This window comes from Drosophila erecta, unplaced genomic scaffold, assembly GCF_003286155.1.
Source record: "Drosophila erecta strain 14021-0224.00,06,07 unplaced genomic scaffold, DereRS2 tig00000055-arrow-pilon, whole genome shotgun sequence".
NCBI classification, from domain to species: domain Eukaryota; kingdom Metazoa; phylum Arthropoda; class Insecta; order Diptera; family Drosophilidae; genus Drosophila; species Drosophila erecta.
The window spans coordinates 14,860,233-14,876,627 of NW_020825200.1; the positions used below are offsets into that span (position 1 = coordinate 14,860,233).

Consider the following 16,395-nt stretch of genomic DNA (forward strand, 5'->3'; position numbering starts at 1 on the left):
AAGGGACCGCGGTTATTCTTATTTAAATGCACGGGAAGGTTTTCTTTCGCAAAGCTCCTCTTGATTGCCAAATTTGATTAGCATATGAATGCAGAAGGGACAAAAATAAACTATACTTTTGAGCCGGGTTCCCTTGGAAGATTTCACATTTCAACACATTCTTATACACTTAAACTCGTGAACTGGTTAGCCACTTTAACTATGCTTCTATGTTTTCATCTTAAAGCAATTACTTTTGAATGGCGAAACATTTGAAGCCTCACAGGCTTTTAGTTTTTTCTCGAGTGTTCTGGACGCCAGCAACACATATTTACCACTCATAAGTAGTTGGCTAGAAACTGTTCGGATTTAAGGAACACATTTACTCCCAAGTGAAATCAAATACTGCTCCACCCAGAAAACCACAAACTCCTGTCAACTCTGTAACTACACTGTGCAGCAATGTCCAGATCGGCAAAGGGCTTCGGTCGCTTAATCAATCCGGGCGTGGTGCTCAATCCGGAACTGAACCAAAAGATAGCCGCCTTCGAGGCCATGGCCACCGAGCGATCTGATCTGGATCACGAATTGAGCCGCCTGCGCCAGCAGCAGGACGACACCGAGGATAATTTGGCAGAGGCGCTGGCCGAGGACGAGTTCCAGTGCAGTTTGAGGGGCCAGCCGTTCATGGGTCCCAACGAGGAGGAACTGCAGGAAATCCTGAGGAGTCAACTCGGTGGCATTGTCAACAAGCTGGCTGCCAAGTACGAGCGCCTTATTTACCTGGATGAGGACATCAGAAAGCTGAAGGGAGCCATTGAGAAGGCCATCACAGTGGCTAACAACGAGTCGGCAGCCGCCGCCTCCATGTGAAGATATATTCCCAACTCATTTTCATGTTCAAGTAAGTGCAATTATCCGAGATTCCCAGGCTATGTAAACATGTATTCATATTCCCCAGCTATAATCAGTAAAATAAGTGTTACTTTTGGATTGCCGTCCCCGTTCGATTCACACATTCCATGCCGCTGGCCATCTTAAATCATTTGGGCGAAATTAAAGCCGCAACAATCTCATTTCCGGCCATTCTTTATGCACTCGCGCACAGACAATCCAACGCCAGCCAGAAGACATTGCCAATTTAATTGCGTATACGCACTGTTGCCACTGCTGCCACTGCGGCAGTGCTGACTCTATCGTTAAGTGCATAAATTCAATAATGCCGAGCGTCTGGCGGTGTCAACGCGCTGCAAAGATATAGACTTGCAGGATCGATAAAGCTGCAGCTTGAAAATTTATGGAATTTCCTGTGCAATGCATACGGCTGCCATTACTGCCATGCTGAATTTATTTAAGTAGACTACTGCTGCAAGAACTGGAGAAAAAATGCATTTGTTATATTGCCTTTGCGTAAACCCCAAAATGTTCAGAAAATGATTATACCTAGCAATTCAATACCAAACTTTAACTTTAATTGCCAAAGGCACCGCAAAATGGGGTAAGAAGTAAGTTGCCTATTTGTTGTTACTTCGCATTGGTTAAACATTAATAGGCGGACCATTTGGGAGCAATCCGAGATATATTTGAACAAAATCAGACTATTGAGCCTTGTCCGTACTCTAATTAATTAAATTGAACCTTCGACGAGGTAACAATTTCAATTTTATTCCAGTGCCAGCCAGACTGGTCAAACAAGCCAAATGCAAATTCTCCGACCAGACATGGGTCTTAACAAGAACATTTGCATGAAGTCAATCATCTTGACCATTCAGGCCAGTGAACCGAGAATAAGACACTTTGGGTCTGTACCGCTGCGACTCTGATTGCCTTTCATCCCAGTCAATTGGAAAATTCGCACTAACAAAGCATTTGTTAGGGCTAGAAATGTGTCGGATGTATTTCATATTTCTGCTTAATTTTGTTGCATTTTTAAAGCTCATTGTAAACCTCTTCGTGGGCAAAACTTAGTCAGTTATTATTCGCTAATCGCTTGCCAGGCAATCTGGAGATGTTGAGCTCATCAATTACAAGTGCCACAACTTAAAAACTTGGATAATACTTTTTTGAAGGTCATCCCTTCTCGTCGTTTGTCTTCATTATGATAAATTGACGATGCGAACATATTTCATCTGAGCGCTGAAATTAAAACGATGCGATAATGAGCTGTTATTAATATCAGCTTGCGACTTATTTAGTGACAAAACCCTTTGCTCGCCCAACAAAGTAGCATTTTGCAAAAATGCGAAGCGTATAAGAAAGTGTTTAAACTGGCCCAAGACCCTTTACGAAAAAAGAACTAAGGCGCCTCTTGTCGAGAAGCCTTCAAGAGTGTCAAGAAAACAAATGACGGTCACCTTTTTTCGTTTGCGTTTCTAAGCCAACCTTGAATAAACAGCAGCATGAGCAAGTGTTAAACTTTCCTTTCCTATACCCATCAATGTTGCCTTTTTTGTGGGTTTTGCCTTGTAACTTGAGAACATAAATGGCACTCTGGAACTCAAAAACATCAGCCACAATATACGCCTATATTTTGTTGTAATTACCAGGCAACAGATTTTCTGTTGAATTAAATACAAATATATAAGTGGGGCGGGCCTGCTTAAATTCCTGCAGTGCAATTTGCTTACAATTTGCTAGCCAAACGAGCCCACCAAGAAATGCCAGCACAGGCATAAAATACGGTCAATCCGATAAGGTTGGAGATAAGAAAATTTGAGGGGAAATGGAAAAGCGCCGCTACGCACATAAATCAAATAAAAGGCAAACAAAAAGTACCCACAATAAAGCAAATATAATGCAAGTGAGTAGTAAACTTAGCAGTGATGAACAGTGACTATTTGCATGCAGGGATATAGCATAAACACTATATAATATATTATCTCAGCAAAGAAAAGGTAAGTATGTAATCCTGTCACATGCACAACTCTTTGCAGCATTTTTGCCGCACTTTGCACTTAATTCGCAGGTGCTGAATTATTATTTTGTTGCATATTCGCAGCCCCTTGCTGCCGTTGGGTGTATGAGTTGCACAAGAAGCCCTTTGTGCGGCTTATTCAATCACATCAATTTAATGGCAATTACATGTGCTCAGCCTGGGAATGATAATGTGCGCCCCAATAGCTCCCTTCCCGCCTATCGCCTCCATTTCAAAGCCTGGCCAAGCGTATTGAATTTCACTTAGCTAATTTGCGTAATTGCGCAGCACAGGCAACATGTGGATGCAGCATGTGGTTGCGGAAAGAAGTTATTTGGGCGACAAGGCCAGCCTAAGCTTGTTAAGGTGTTGGCATTACTCCCATGCCCCTTAACAATGCCACAGTATGCTATAGTCGTGCAGCACTGACAGCAACCCTTCATATATGAGTGATGCTGGGAAAAAACCAAATTGTCTCTACAGGACATTCAATTGACAGCCCCTGGAAAATCTCGGCCACGTTTGGTGGCCGAGTGAACAGCAATTTGTTGCTGCTGGGATTTCGTTAATGGCTCAATACGAGCGGCAGCAAGTGGGGCAACAATTTTCGGGGGCATAAACGGCGTGGCATTGGGGCACCAGAAGCCCAGACTTCCAGATTTCCAGAGCCGACCAGGCAAATGGTCAAGGCAGGTGACAATGACAAGTGCAAGGCTGGCAGGTGGCAAGTTGCCCAGGCTTGCAGGTGACTGGGCGACGGGGCAGCAACAAGTTGCGTCTGCAGATCATTGCGGATAATTAAATATTTAATGCGGTCCGCCGAATGGCAGTGCTGTGAGTACTTTTAACACTACATAAACGTTATGAGCGCGGCGGCATAAAAATTAAGTCATAATGCGATTTGCGGCAATCATAAAGGGCACAGCGAGCGGCAACTATGTACATTGTGTGCTTTTTAAGGTCAGCTCGGAAAAGGGCGATAAATTCGCTCTCTGTCGCATAAAATGCGAGGCGAGAATGCGATTGTCGGGCTCGTAAATCGGCACTTGAAGGGTCGGTAATAGGGATCATAAAGCCCGAGAACAAAATAATCAATTTGTAGCCCGTAACGCTTAATAAATTGCAACTAAGCTGGGCCCGGGCACACGTGTCGTATGCGTCATTTGCTAAGAGTTGCGAAATTAACACGCATACGACGCCACTTTATTTGTCACTAAATGGCTACCCAAAATGTTGCTGGAGTGCTGAGCACAGGGGCAGTACACTCAGAAATCTGCTGTCTAATGCAATTGGTTTGACTTTAAATGTTTGCCAAATTATGTATTATTTCCATCTCGGTTATTGATGAGCTGTCTCGCCGGAAAACGCAGACGAACCCCCACTGATTCGCGAAGGAGACTCTTTGATGTAAAGTTTATTTACCTTAGTGTAGCCGTGTGGCAATGTGGCAATGTGGCAAGCAGCATTGGCGAGCAACACGTTGTGTTGCTCAAATTGAAAATTACAAAAAGCGAAACAAGCCAGCACGCAACCCAACGAGCGGCGCCTTCAAGAATGCCACGTTGTCCCGGCGAAGCCGCAAGGACGCGTGATGTGCGGACATCCTGTGGGAGGATGGGGTCGAGCTGAGGGCGTGGCATATGAAAATTTCGCACGGAAATTTATTGCCGTGCTTAAGAGCGTGCGTATGAAATAATATACAGAGCGGAGGCAAACAGGACATGTACATAAGCGGTCCGCTGCTCCTGCTGAATTTTAAAATGTTCCTTAAACAATGTGCGCAGAACTGATGGCAGCGATTTGTTCGATGTTGACAATGTTGTTAGGGCGGAACCGGGACACAGTGTCAGATGGATCGGCTGCTTTGGGGGGCAGTGGGTGGCAGTGGGTGGCACAGTGGGGACTCGACCGAGTGGCTACTTAAAGCCTATTTGCGACTTAAAGCCAGCTAATGGCGGGTGCGATGAGTGATGAGCTCATTTGATGCGACTTAATTAATAAGCTCAAGTGAATTGCGCAGAGTTGGTAAGGCAAATTAGTATATATTGCGCTATTACCACAGAATCATCTGCATTAATGACTACCTAAGCATGAAGAAGTAGGTAGAACTTTCAATTAACTAATTCAATTTACTACAACTCACATTTGAGGTATTTGCACATTCTTTAGTGACAACCTCCGAACTGCAGAAGGTTAGTGAAAAGCCAGCACAGTTTTCAATTATCCGAAAAGATGCTATCCTGTGACAGCAGCCCTTACATGTGCTCCACTCACACCAGAACTAAAGAACTAAAGAACCCAAGAACCCAAGAACCCAAGAACACAGAGATGCGTTGATGTTTACAATATCTTTTGGCCGCAGGACATGCCTCACTTTAGCCCGCCCCCAGAAGCATAAATATATGTAAATACACGGAGTACACATATGCATGCCCGTCCGGGTGAAATCTTAAACTACATAATGCCAATGGAAACCGAAATCGTTGCACTTGGCAGCCAACGACCCAGAAACGGCGGGCGGATGGGGCGGCAGGGAGTTGTGGACAATGGCAGACGATGGCCGGACTCGTCCTGGACGCCCGGTTCCAGCTGACCAGCCCCAGGACTAAGTCACGTCACGGAGCCTTCATTGTTTGCAGAAGTAAGTAAGTGTACATAAAATTTATACGTGGAGCAGCGAGCCAGTGGAGCAGCGGATGGGGGAGCTGGCGGAGCAGTGGAGCAGTGGAAATCCATGCAGATGTGCCCGGCTCCTTCGGCTGCCTTTTGTTTTCTGCGCTCTTTTGTAATAAATGTGTAAGATTTCATACATATTTCAGCAGACATCTGACTGAAGGGTAGGAAGGCAGTAGCCATAACAGTTAAACTATCGCACAACAGGGAACATTTACATTTTTCCGAAGATAGAAAATCGCAGAATCGAAGAGCTGCACTTTTCCGTTTTGTTTCGTTCTCGGCAATTCAATTTGCAATTACTTGAAATGGTAGTGGTTACTTTCTGTGCATATATGTATACAAATGTGCCAGAGGATCGTCCAAATTTCAGTTTGAGCTAAAGTGAAAATATCTCTATAAAAGTGGTGCAAAGCTTCGGCTTTCTGTAAGCGTTGTGTAAGAACATGCAAGTCTAAGCAATTATTTATTTGATCATAACTGACGTTTGTACTCACGCATTTTCCAGTTAAAGCCGCCGGCCAACATGGCGAATGCGCAATATTACTTAGTAGCTGCTTGTGTCAACTTATGCAAATAGCTGGCAATGAAACGGAATAAAAAAGCACACACAAAGGAATGTAGCAAAGGGCAACGAAAACTACAAGTAATAAAAAATGCTAATTTAATGTTATTGTTGCTGTTTGCTTTGTCTTGCTCTCATTTCTGCTCGTCGCTTTGACTTTGTCATGTCATTTTGGAGCTTCCCTCGCTTTTGGCTTTTTATTTTTTATTCCAGTCCGTCGTCGTTGTCTTTGCGAGGCTTTTATCTTCAGTCTTCATTTTTCCTTTTCGATTTTTGTCGCTTTTTTGCGCGTTTTTTGTTCTTTTTTTTGTGTTCCTTTGACACAAACAGGAAATGATTTATGCAGAAATTCTCGGCGCAACTAATTCAAAACTTGCCACGCCCCACGCGGCCCACATACACGAGGTTTGATTGCCGCACACACTTTTTCGCCCAGTCATTTGAGCTCACATCCTGATTACAGCCAAGAAGCCTCCCTTGGCGGCCTTATTGAAATTTCCGCTCGCCGGATATTGAAGAACGCCATTTTGTTATTTATTTGGCCCCTTTCCGCATTCCAAATTCGCTGTATGTGTGCTATACGTGTATGACGACCTTTTGCTGTGGCCCCTTTTGCTGGGCGCCATTGGGGGCATGCTACTTGCCCCCGGCCAGTCATTAACTAATTGCGAATTAAGAAATTAATAAAAAATCAAAATCGCATTATAGGGCAGCGCTGCCTGCTGGCGGCACTGGCATACAAAAAAGGCAATCAATTTGATTGTATTTGATGGCTCCACAGCTCCCAAGTAGTTGGCCATTCCCCCCTCCCCCGCACAACCGCAGCAGCAGAGGACCATGAGCCATAAATCTTGAGCGCACTTGGGGCCCTCCTTCGCCTTCGCCTTCGGCTGCGTTTTGGCCAACTAATCCGACTGCTTGCAGGGATGCCTCCCATCCGCCCATCCTCCCATCCAGTGGCAGCCACTGCAATTCGCCTGAGTGTCCTGCTGTGCAGCGAGTGTTTGGCATGCGGCAGGACATAATGTCCAAAATGCACACTGCAAATAACACAAAGGACCAAATTGGGAAAAAATGCGATTCCATGTGGGCGGTGCAACGCAATTCGGATGCTCTTACCAGTGCACTTTTGGGGATCGTCGTTTTCCACAATGGATTTTAAATAAAACCCAAAATTGATATTGAGTTGCATTTGCAGTTGCAGTTGCTAGAACTTGGTTAAGTATTACGGTGCGGCAAATCAACACGTGTTCCGTTCCCAAAAGCAGACATACGACCAAATAAAGCCGAAATCCCTCTGCTAGTCCACAATAGAGAAATGGGAATTGGAAAGTAAAGGCAAGGCAAGCTGAAAGCGGAAAAAAATCAACTACTGATGTGGCACACCCACCCAATCCCCACCTGCTCCACATCCTTGCGGGGACCAGCCCATGTCCATACTGCCTGGCTTCGTTCCGTTCCGTTCCGTTTCGGTTGGCTTGGGTTGGGTTGGGATGTTTGGATGTTTGGATGGCCTGGGTGCATTAAAAATAAACGACTGTGGGCAGCGCTCAATTTGGAATGAAATTGGCGCAAATACCAAAAATTTATACAATGGCAAATGCAGCAAAAAGGAAATACGAGCACCCAGCCAGCGGAGTGCCATGAAACCAAAGAGCACCAGAGCACAAATTGAAAAGCCATACAAATCAAATTGGGTGGGTGTGAGCGGTAAGTTTATTGGACGACAGCCAGTGTGTGTGTCTGTGTGGCGGAATGCTTTATAATTTATAAGCGACCATCAGGAGCGCTCATTATGTGGCACAAAATAAGTAAGTGCCACTCGTTTGTATACAAAGTAAACAGCGTGGGAAAATGCATAAAAAGTGACCAGCGATGCTGGTCATAAATGAGTCTTGAAGAGCCCGCCGAATGGATCGCACGCACACACTGGCCGCACATCCTTGCCACTTGCCACTTGCCACTTGCCACCTGCCACCCGACACACCAGTCGATTGCGATGCCTCACGGCGCTTCAGCCGAGCGAAATGAAAAAACTGAAGGTGGGCGAACATACCTCTGAAAACATGCACATTAATTCATTTAAGCTGAGTTGACTTTAATTGCACAACAATTAGTGGCATTAATAAAAACATAAACAATGAATACTGCATTGTATTCTAAATAATTCAATTACATCGAATTAATGAAAAAACAAGTGTGTGTTTCCCTATACATAACTGATATGTTATGTTTAATAGAGTACTACAGTAAGTTAGTAACTCTAACCAAAAAAGGATTTTCTCTTACCACAGCACATAAGTGAACTAGTGAACTAGTCCCTAGCACTTTGGTCGGTTGAAGTTAGACTACAAGCGTTACAGCTTTCCATGAGTATTTCCATGTGGCCCTTGATATTGTTGGCCAAAAGCATCGATTCCTTTGTCCTCCTTGTGTCCTTGCGATAACGCAATCAGTTGGTGCCAGTTTGTAGTGCTGCCTCCGCCCGCTGCGATTCAAAGGATGCAGAAGGGAGTCGGGCAGTGATTGCCATCTTGTTCGATCTCATTTGCCAGCGGAGCGTCGAAGACATTTGACCCCATGCTCGCGGACATTCCGACCCGCCCGGCGCATGGCCAAGACCAATTTAAGGGGCCTTCCGCCTTATCAACATGATATCGGCTTACTGCTGCATAAATTATTGCCAGACGCGTTTCATTAATAGATTTTTCACTTTCTCAATGCAAATAGCGCGGGGAATCTGCGAGTTCGGTGGCTCGGCGAAATCAGAGCAGGAAATGCAAGGAATCTCCAGTGAAATTTAATTACTCGAACTGAGAACTGCAGAACTAAAGAACTGAAGAGCTGCAGGACGAAGAGCAAGGGGCAAAGTCAGTCAGTTCGTTCCATTTGTTTATGCATATTTTACGAACGAGGGGCGCCGCATTAACAGTCAGCCGCCAGTTGGAAAAGCAGTGGGCGGCACGAAGGAGCAGGGCGCTCAGCAGGACACGGGTGGCACCAGAAGTCGCAGGACAGTCTGTTGCCACTGTCGTCCTCTGGTGTTTCCAGATTTCCCATTGCTGCCACTCCTCGCTGCGTAAACAGCAGCTCAGCTCTCAGTTCGCTGCCTTAATGACCCTTCGACACAACGCGTATACGCACCGTGGGCCAGAGGCTGCAAGGATCACGCTTTCTCAGCAGTTGCAGCTGGATAACTTGGAGTCTTTCCCTGCTTTCCTTAGTCACGCCGCTGTGTATTAACAGTATATTTATTGAATTATTTGTTCCTTAGGACAGACAACAACTGAGGCGTTTGGAATGTCCGCCCATTGTCAACTGCCTTTGCTCCTTGACCTTATGCTGCCTCATAACGAACTTGGCGGAAGGAGTGTCCGTGGCGGTTCGTTTGCATATTCATTGGTCAGCAGCCCACGCGCACAGCGTCCTGGATTCAAGCTGGTCCGCGGAGGGGCGGTGGGCGTGGCAGTGCTCATCCACTTGCTTTGAGCGTAAATATTTTAAGTACTTTAAACAATTCATTAATTTGCATTTAGCTTTGGCCGCGCCGGAGCAAAGTTGTCCATAATTTGGGGTGCAGCTTGAAGAGTCCTCGAAAGTGGCGGATAAACGCTTAAACAACAGTCGCTGCCAAAGCCAATGGAACTCAATTTAGAAACTTGTTTAAATTTATATGCGCGTTTGGTCTACATTCACCTGTTTCTCCACCCTATAGTTATAAACCAAATTTATAAAATTGCTGAAAAAACATTGAAAAGCGATGTTGAAAGTGATCATACAGAGATCATATTAATTTACGCTTTTAATAAATACTTAAAAGGACTTTCCATGACTTCAAAAACAATTCCTATGGTTAGAAACTTCAATTTTTTAGACCATTTCCATTCAGCTAGACAAACATTTTGTTGCCTCGCATAATGTTAGCCAAAATGCACTTCAATGCACAAATCCCATTAATGTCATTGCGAAAACTGATTTGGAAAGCGTTTATTGTGTTGACAGCTCCGTTTGGGCGTGTGCCGCACTTTTTGTGTGCGAAGATGTCTTGCAAATCGATTGAAAAAGATATCACACAGCTCCGATTGAAATTGGAAAACTCTGCACTGGAGCTGTGCTCTAAACATTTGCCGGTAATTGCCAAATGCAACAATACGACTCTATCCACCCACGACCATCGGCCATTTGCGCTGTGCAATTTTGCCATCAGTTGAAACCATCAGTTGTGCTTATATTGCCGCCCGGAAAATGCCCGCCCATCGCTTCTGCTAATTGCAACAACAATTGCAATGAACTGAACTGAATCCGAGAGTGGAAGTGCACGGGAATGGGCCAGAGAGCCGGACAGCAACATCTAGGCCACAAGTCGAACATATCGGGGGTGCGACAAGGATCTGGGGATCTGGGGACCTGACGATCCGGGCGGACAACTAGATGGGCGCATTTTACAAATTATAATCGTCATTTGTCAGGGCGGCACTGCACTCGGCAAGGACTCAGGACTCAGGACTCGGCACTCGCCACTCGGACTCAGTCCTTCACCCAGTTTTCAGTGGCAGCGGATCGGGGACGGCGGCGTGTTAGATTCTGATTTTTATTGACATATTGAAATGACAGGGGACAGCGCAGGGCAGACGATGAAAAATTGCTCAATAAAGTGAATTAGCAATGCACTTAGGAGACGAAATGGAAATGGGAACAATTAGTAGATTCAGCAGCTGGCAAAAATGTTGCGCTTCTCCATTAGTAACTAATTTATTAGTTATTAGTTTAGACTAATGCAGTTATTCTGGCATCACTTGGCTCAGCGCCGGATCTGCACATGGAATCGCATCAATATTCATTAGTTATATTAGCCAATGCTAAAGTAATAAATATCTCCCTTCCGCTTTTTTTATCTTTATTCAATGCTTTATAAAAAGTGTTACAGTGATCGGATTTAGTTCAAATATGCGTCGTTTTGTTCGATAATTATATTTGCGTACGAACTAAGAAAACTTCACATTTCCTGTATTTCAGAGAATAAGGCTTATATCTATTAAATTAATGCTAACATAAATTGTGTTATCGGGCAGTGGTGCGTTTAGTTTTCGCCGCACTTTAATTTTCGGAATAAAGTAGTAGGATTCACTAAAGCCTATCCCCAGGCTAAGCCCTCCGCCGGCAGCGAACTCCAAAGAGCTCCAGGCCAGGACGACACTTTCGACTCGTGTCGAGCAGAATTTCGCCGAAGGCGTAGCGCAAGGTCATGGTCAGATCCTCGATGTTACCAATATCGCAGTTGGCCATGAGCGGGCCGTTGGCCAACAGCGCCTGGCAGGCTGTGCCGGGCACCAGCTGCTCGTCGAATCTGGCCAGTGCGATGCAGAAACGCAGCTGCTGGCGCTGCATCAGAAAGCGGACCACCAGCTGCCAGTTGGCGCCCGTCCAGTCCAGGTCGTCCTCCAGGGCGGGTGTGTAAATGCCATTATCCGCCAGAGGTTCCGGATTCGGGGGAGGTTGCTGTCGCGAGCGCTGGATGCAGATGAGGCACAGGAGGAGCAGCATGGATACCGGGAGACTCATTTTATGAACCGAGAACTTTGCGTCCGACCTGCAGCTAATTAGGTTTTTAACTGACACCGGGCGATTTCCGTTCAAACAGAAGTTCAAGCATTTCTACGTGATGTGCGAGCGGTTCCTCGGATTTCGGATTTCGGTTTTCAGTTTTCAGCTTTGCTGACGTTTAAGCCAGCACGATTGCAACGGAATTTTGCGAAACACCGGGCAAAGCTATCTTATTAATAACTTTGTCAAATTACAAGCTTTATTTAATTTTAGATTTCGCGCCACTTTCACTATTTGCGCTGCAAACTTTGAGTCAGCGTGCTACGTGACTTCCGATTGCATTCGAGTGCAGCACGTGGCAAGCTTTATTTTCATTTAAATATTTTCAGTTCGCTCGGAATTAGAACGACGTCAGAATGACGTCAGTGTTTGCTTACAAATGGATACATATACTTGTACAAGTCAACAAATGACGCAGTCCGGCACTTTTACAATGCAGGCGAATGTACAGCAAAGTAAACAGGAATTTAGCCAAATAATAAGACTTAATAACTGCTGTAATTGATATTAAAATAATTCCCCTGAAATTCCCCCCATTGTATCTTTTACCCGTTCTTATCGCACCATTTGAGTTCGAACTTAAAACTGTGCGATGGCTACAACTGCAACAAGCCAATCAAACAATGAAATGCTTTATGCCCACACACAGCTGTAAAACATTCGCATAGATGTACAAAATGCGCCATAAATTCTCGCGGAAAAAGTGAAACTAATAAAAGTCCTGGAAACGTGCTGCCAAATTGGAGATAGTGGAGGCACCGGTTTTCCGGGGGTTTCCCGATTAATTGGATTTATAGGACATACTCGTATACCCACAGCTGTCGCCGCCATTTGGCAGGAAAAATCAAGTTAAAAAGAAGGACCAAACGTGCTGAACCAAACGGCAGACAAGCATTGAAATTATAATTTTTTAATCGCAAAAAATACAAAGCGACTGCTGTTACTGCGTCTGTTGGCCAAAAGAAGGAGCTCGAAAAATGGCGCAAGGGCCATTTGCCTATTTTTTATGTTTTCGTTTTTTGTGTTTTTGGTTTTTGTTGTTGTCTGGGTCCGGAAACAAATTACAGCAAACAATTTAAAAAATGTTTGCAAACAAACAGGAACCGAAAAGGAGCAGCACAAAGGGGCATGGCGGAAATGTTATCTAGGCAACAAGACAACGGGCACAAAAGCGGAAGTACAGTGCAAATAATTTTTGGGGGCGAAGGCAAAGCGAAATTATACGCCAACTGATTTCGTTTTATGGCCAGCCACTGAATGGCGCGATGGGAGAACTGGCGTTGCATAGCCAGGGACCACTGTACGGGCGGAAAGGCTTGACCAAACAACAGTCGGCCAAGATAAAAGCCTTCATTGTTCGCCGAGCGTTTGTCAGAGTTGCCTGCTCTGCTTTGAACCTTCTCGTTTCACTTAGTTAAGCAAAAATGAAATTTTTATTAGCAAAATGCATAAATGAATAGAAAATAGTTAAACAAACCCCAGCTTCGGCCAGCTGCACCTGTGCTACCCCGACTTTTTGCCACTTCTGGCACTATTTCTGTGCTTTTTGCTGAGGTAGACGCAAACCTGGTTCCTGGTATTCGAGTTCGTTTAGTCCAATAAATTCGTTGGGTTCCTTTGCTTTACAATTTGATTGCTGCTGCTCCTCGACCATATGCATGTTTAAGGTGATTTCTTGGTGGAGAGCAGATAGCTGTTAAAGTGAGTTCGCAGCTTTCAGTGGCAGGCAGAGGAACGAACCCATTTTTAAGAGATTTGCAATGATTCGGGCATTACAAAGTTGTATAGCACAGAGGCAAACTTCTGGCGACATATCAATTAACAAATAATATACAAGCTGCCAAACAGAAAAGCCCAAAGGCAAAGCGATCTAAAAACTTGCACTTGGGAAACTTGTTTCGCCCAAGCAAATCAGAAAGCCATCATCAGGCAGTTCGAGTGCAGGGAAAGCCCATTTGCATTTCGGGCCGTCCAAGCAGTATATGTATATAGTATATATGCATACAGCACAGAGCATTGCTGCCTCTGCACTTGGAAAGTAATTTATCTTTGCTGCGCCCCCTTCCAGTGGGTATGTGCAACATGCAATTTGCATACAACTTACTTGCCTCGGACCCTTTCGGCACTAAATCCACTTTGCACCCATCCACATCGCCTCGTGCGTCAAACTAAGCTGCCGTCGCCTCGCTCGTCCTGTTAGTTGCAGTCCTGAGAGTCCTGGGAGTCCTGGCAGTCCTGCCGGCGAATAAGTTTCCAATATGGACCCAGCAAATTCTTTTGTCCCATCACTTTCCTAATGACGCCTCTCTGAGTGCTGCTGCCAGTTCGGAAATGTGTCAGCGGCAGCTGCAAGTGGCTGGGATGCATCAAAGCCAAGTTATCCTGCTCGGGAAATGTGTTAAGCACCGGCAGGATTGCTGCATGGTGGCAAACAATGCGCAGCCTTTCTATGCCCGCTGCTCATAAAGTATAATGACAATTCATTGAAACGCATGCAACATGTTGAAGGCAGCCGCTATTCCACACCACATATGTATATGTTTGTTTTCTTCCAGTTACGCTCGATCATGTAAGTAAAAGCAGTCAATCAACACAGAAACAAAACCATTGAAACGTTTACCACAATAAGGGAAAGTGCTTACACAGCAAATGGGTACATTTCAAAATGGCCACATGTTTAATTTTGGTAATGTGCACCGCACACCGGAAGCAAAGAAAAACACCTCGTGCATAAGTATTTGATTTTATATTTATAACATTTGGACGAGGTGGTGGTGCACATAATTAAACACAAATAGAACGCGATAACAAACACAATTACCAAACACAAATTCCCGCAAAAAGTGGAATAATACGGGGCCCAAGAGGCGGCAATGGGCAACCCAGCCGAGTATTCGAATTTCCCCCTTAATTATTTAATGCCACGAAAAGCACCCAGCGCCACCCAGCCCCGCCCACAAGCCCAGCCCCTCCCCCAGCTGTCGGCATATTTGTTCGCGTTCGTTGAACGTATTTTCAATTAACAGAAAAACACTCGGATGCACGGATGGCACGGGTCCAGCTCCCACCCCGTCGCACAACTTTGATTTGTTTAATTAAATTACACTCAGACAAAGGCTTTCAATCATTCACAGCTCTCCAATCACTCATTGGCTCAATCACGCGCTCAACTTCAGCGAAAGTCAATATGCAGCTGGTGGACGAGTGTGTGGCAGTGTTTGTGATTTAGAAGCAGCACGACCTACCAGTAGCACTGCCCCGCCCACTGTGCCAACGCCCACCAGTGATGGCCTTTCCCACTTTCATGCCACCTCTATAAGAAATGTGTTACTTATGCATTTGATGTGTGATATTCCCTATTTTCTTAATTTTTGTTCTCTTCTTATTTACAATCTGTCTTACGCAAGTATGACAAGAAGTACATTTTATAATCAATCTTAAATTAACAGATTAAATTAATCTGTGCATAACAAGTTTTAATACTTAATGCCTGTCAGGCAGATCTAGCACGTGAAATCTTTTAAGTCTTCTGACGTTATTATTATTATTTGCCAAACTTAAGGCTAAGTTATTTTCAAGGTTTTTTTTACTATGTTTGCTATTTCTTCTTTAACATAAGGGATTCCTAAGTCTTTAAGGAATTTTCTTAATTGTATATTTAAAGTTAGTAAATACAGGACAACGAAGCTTTTAAATATGTCTATATATGTTTACTAAGTTTTGCTATTTCTTCTTTAACATAAGGGATTCCTAAGTCTTTAAGGAATTTTCTTAATTGTATATTTAAAGTAAGTAAGCACATGACAACGAAGCTTTTAAATACGACTATATATTTTATAGGGATTCCTAAGTCTTTATGGAATTTTCCTAATTGTATATTTAAAGTTAGTAGGCACAAGACAACGAAGCTCTTAAATACGTTTTCAGGCATTAATTTCTGAAATGTGCCACTGCAAGCCGAGGACGAACTGCTGCCTGCCATCACTGGCCTCCAAGGAGCATGGTATCCCACTCCTGGATGCTTGTAGGGTGCTCAAGTAGGACTTATCCAAATGCAGTGCAAGCTGTTCGCTGAAGTTTGTGTGCTCGCCGTTCGCACGACTCAAGTGAGCTGCGATGGAAGTTGAATGGAATCGTTAATTAATGCATGATGAACTGGGAATCCAAGGTAAGCACATGGAATGCGATGGAGACACGTGAGTGTTGTGTTCTGGCAAAGGCAAAGAATAAATAAAATAAAACATGGCAGGCAACAGCAGAACAAAGAGTATGCAAATGCATGGCATTTAGGCTTTTCCCATTTTCCATTTCCCTGTGTTTTGTCCTGTTTTCCCAGGACTCCATCTATTTGGTTAGCAAATACAAATAAATGAAAATAAATGAGCAAGCTGCTGGAAGCCTTCAAAAGTGGCGATATAAAGTCGCTCCAGCTGCATATTGTGTGTTATGTGCAGTTTTCTCAGCCAATTTTCATGCAAAAACAAGTTTTCTCCTGGAAAAACTTTGCCAGCTCATGACTGTTAGATTCGAACTACGCTTCCCAGAAACAATTTGAGCAAAAGCGAAATGCTCGGAAGAGCTGGGAAGGAATGCACCGTGACCTTGTGGAAAGTGTGCAAATAATAAATAGTTTTCCCCAGTCAACGTGCCACTTGCATAT

At 44.4% G+C, this 16,395-nt stretch overlaps 2 protein-coding genes across 2 annotated transcripts; one reads left to right on the forward strand and one right to left on the reverse strand.

Annotated features, from left to right (window-relative positions):
* The first annotated feature begins 298 nt into the window (after positions 1–298).
* On the forward strand, positions 299–1,435 carry LOC6543224. Its single transcript, XM_001969865.3, has 2 exons — positions 299–883; positions 941–1,435. Exon 1 carries the CDS (start codon positions 442–444, stop codon positions 850–852), a length of 411 nt encoding a protein of 136 aa, XP_001969901.1. The 5' UTR covers positions 299–441; the 3' UTR covers positions 853–883; positions 941–1,435.
* A 9,841-nt stretch (positions 1,436–11,276) lies between these two features.
* LOC6542972 lies at positions 11,277–11,745 on the reverse strand. The gene has a single exon (XM_001969866.2). The coding sequence runs from the start codon at positions 11,691–11,693 to the stop codon at positions 11,277–11,279; it is 417 nt and encodes a 138-aa protein (XP_001969902.1). The 5' UTR covers positions 11,694–11,745.
* Between the last annotated feature and the right edge of the window lie 4,650 nt (positions 11,746–16,395).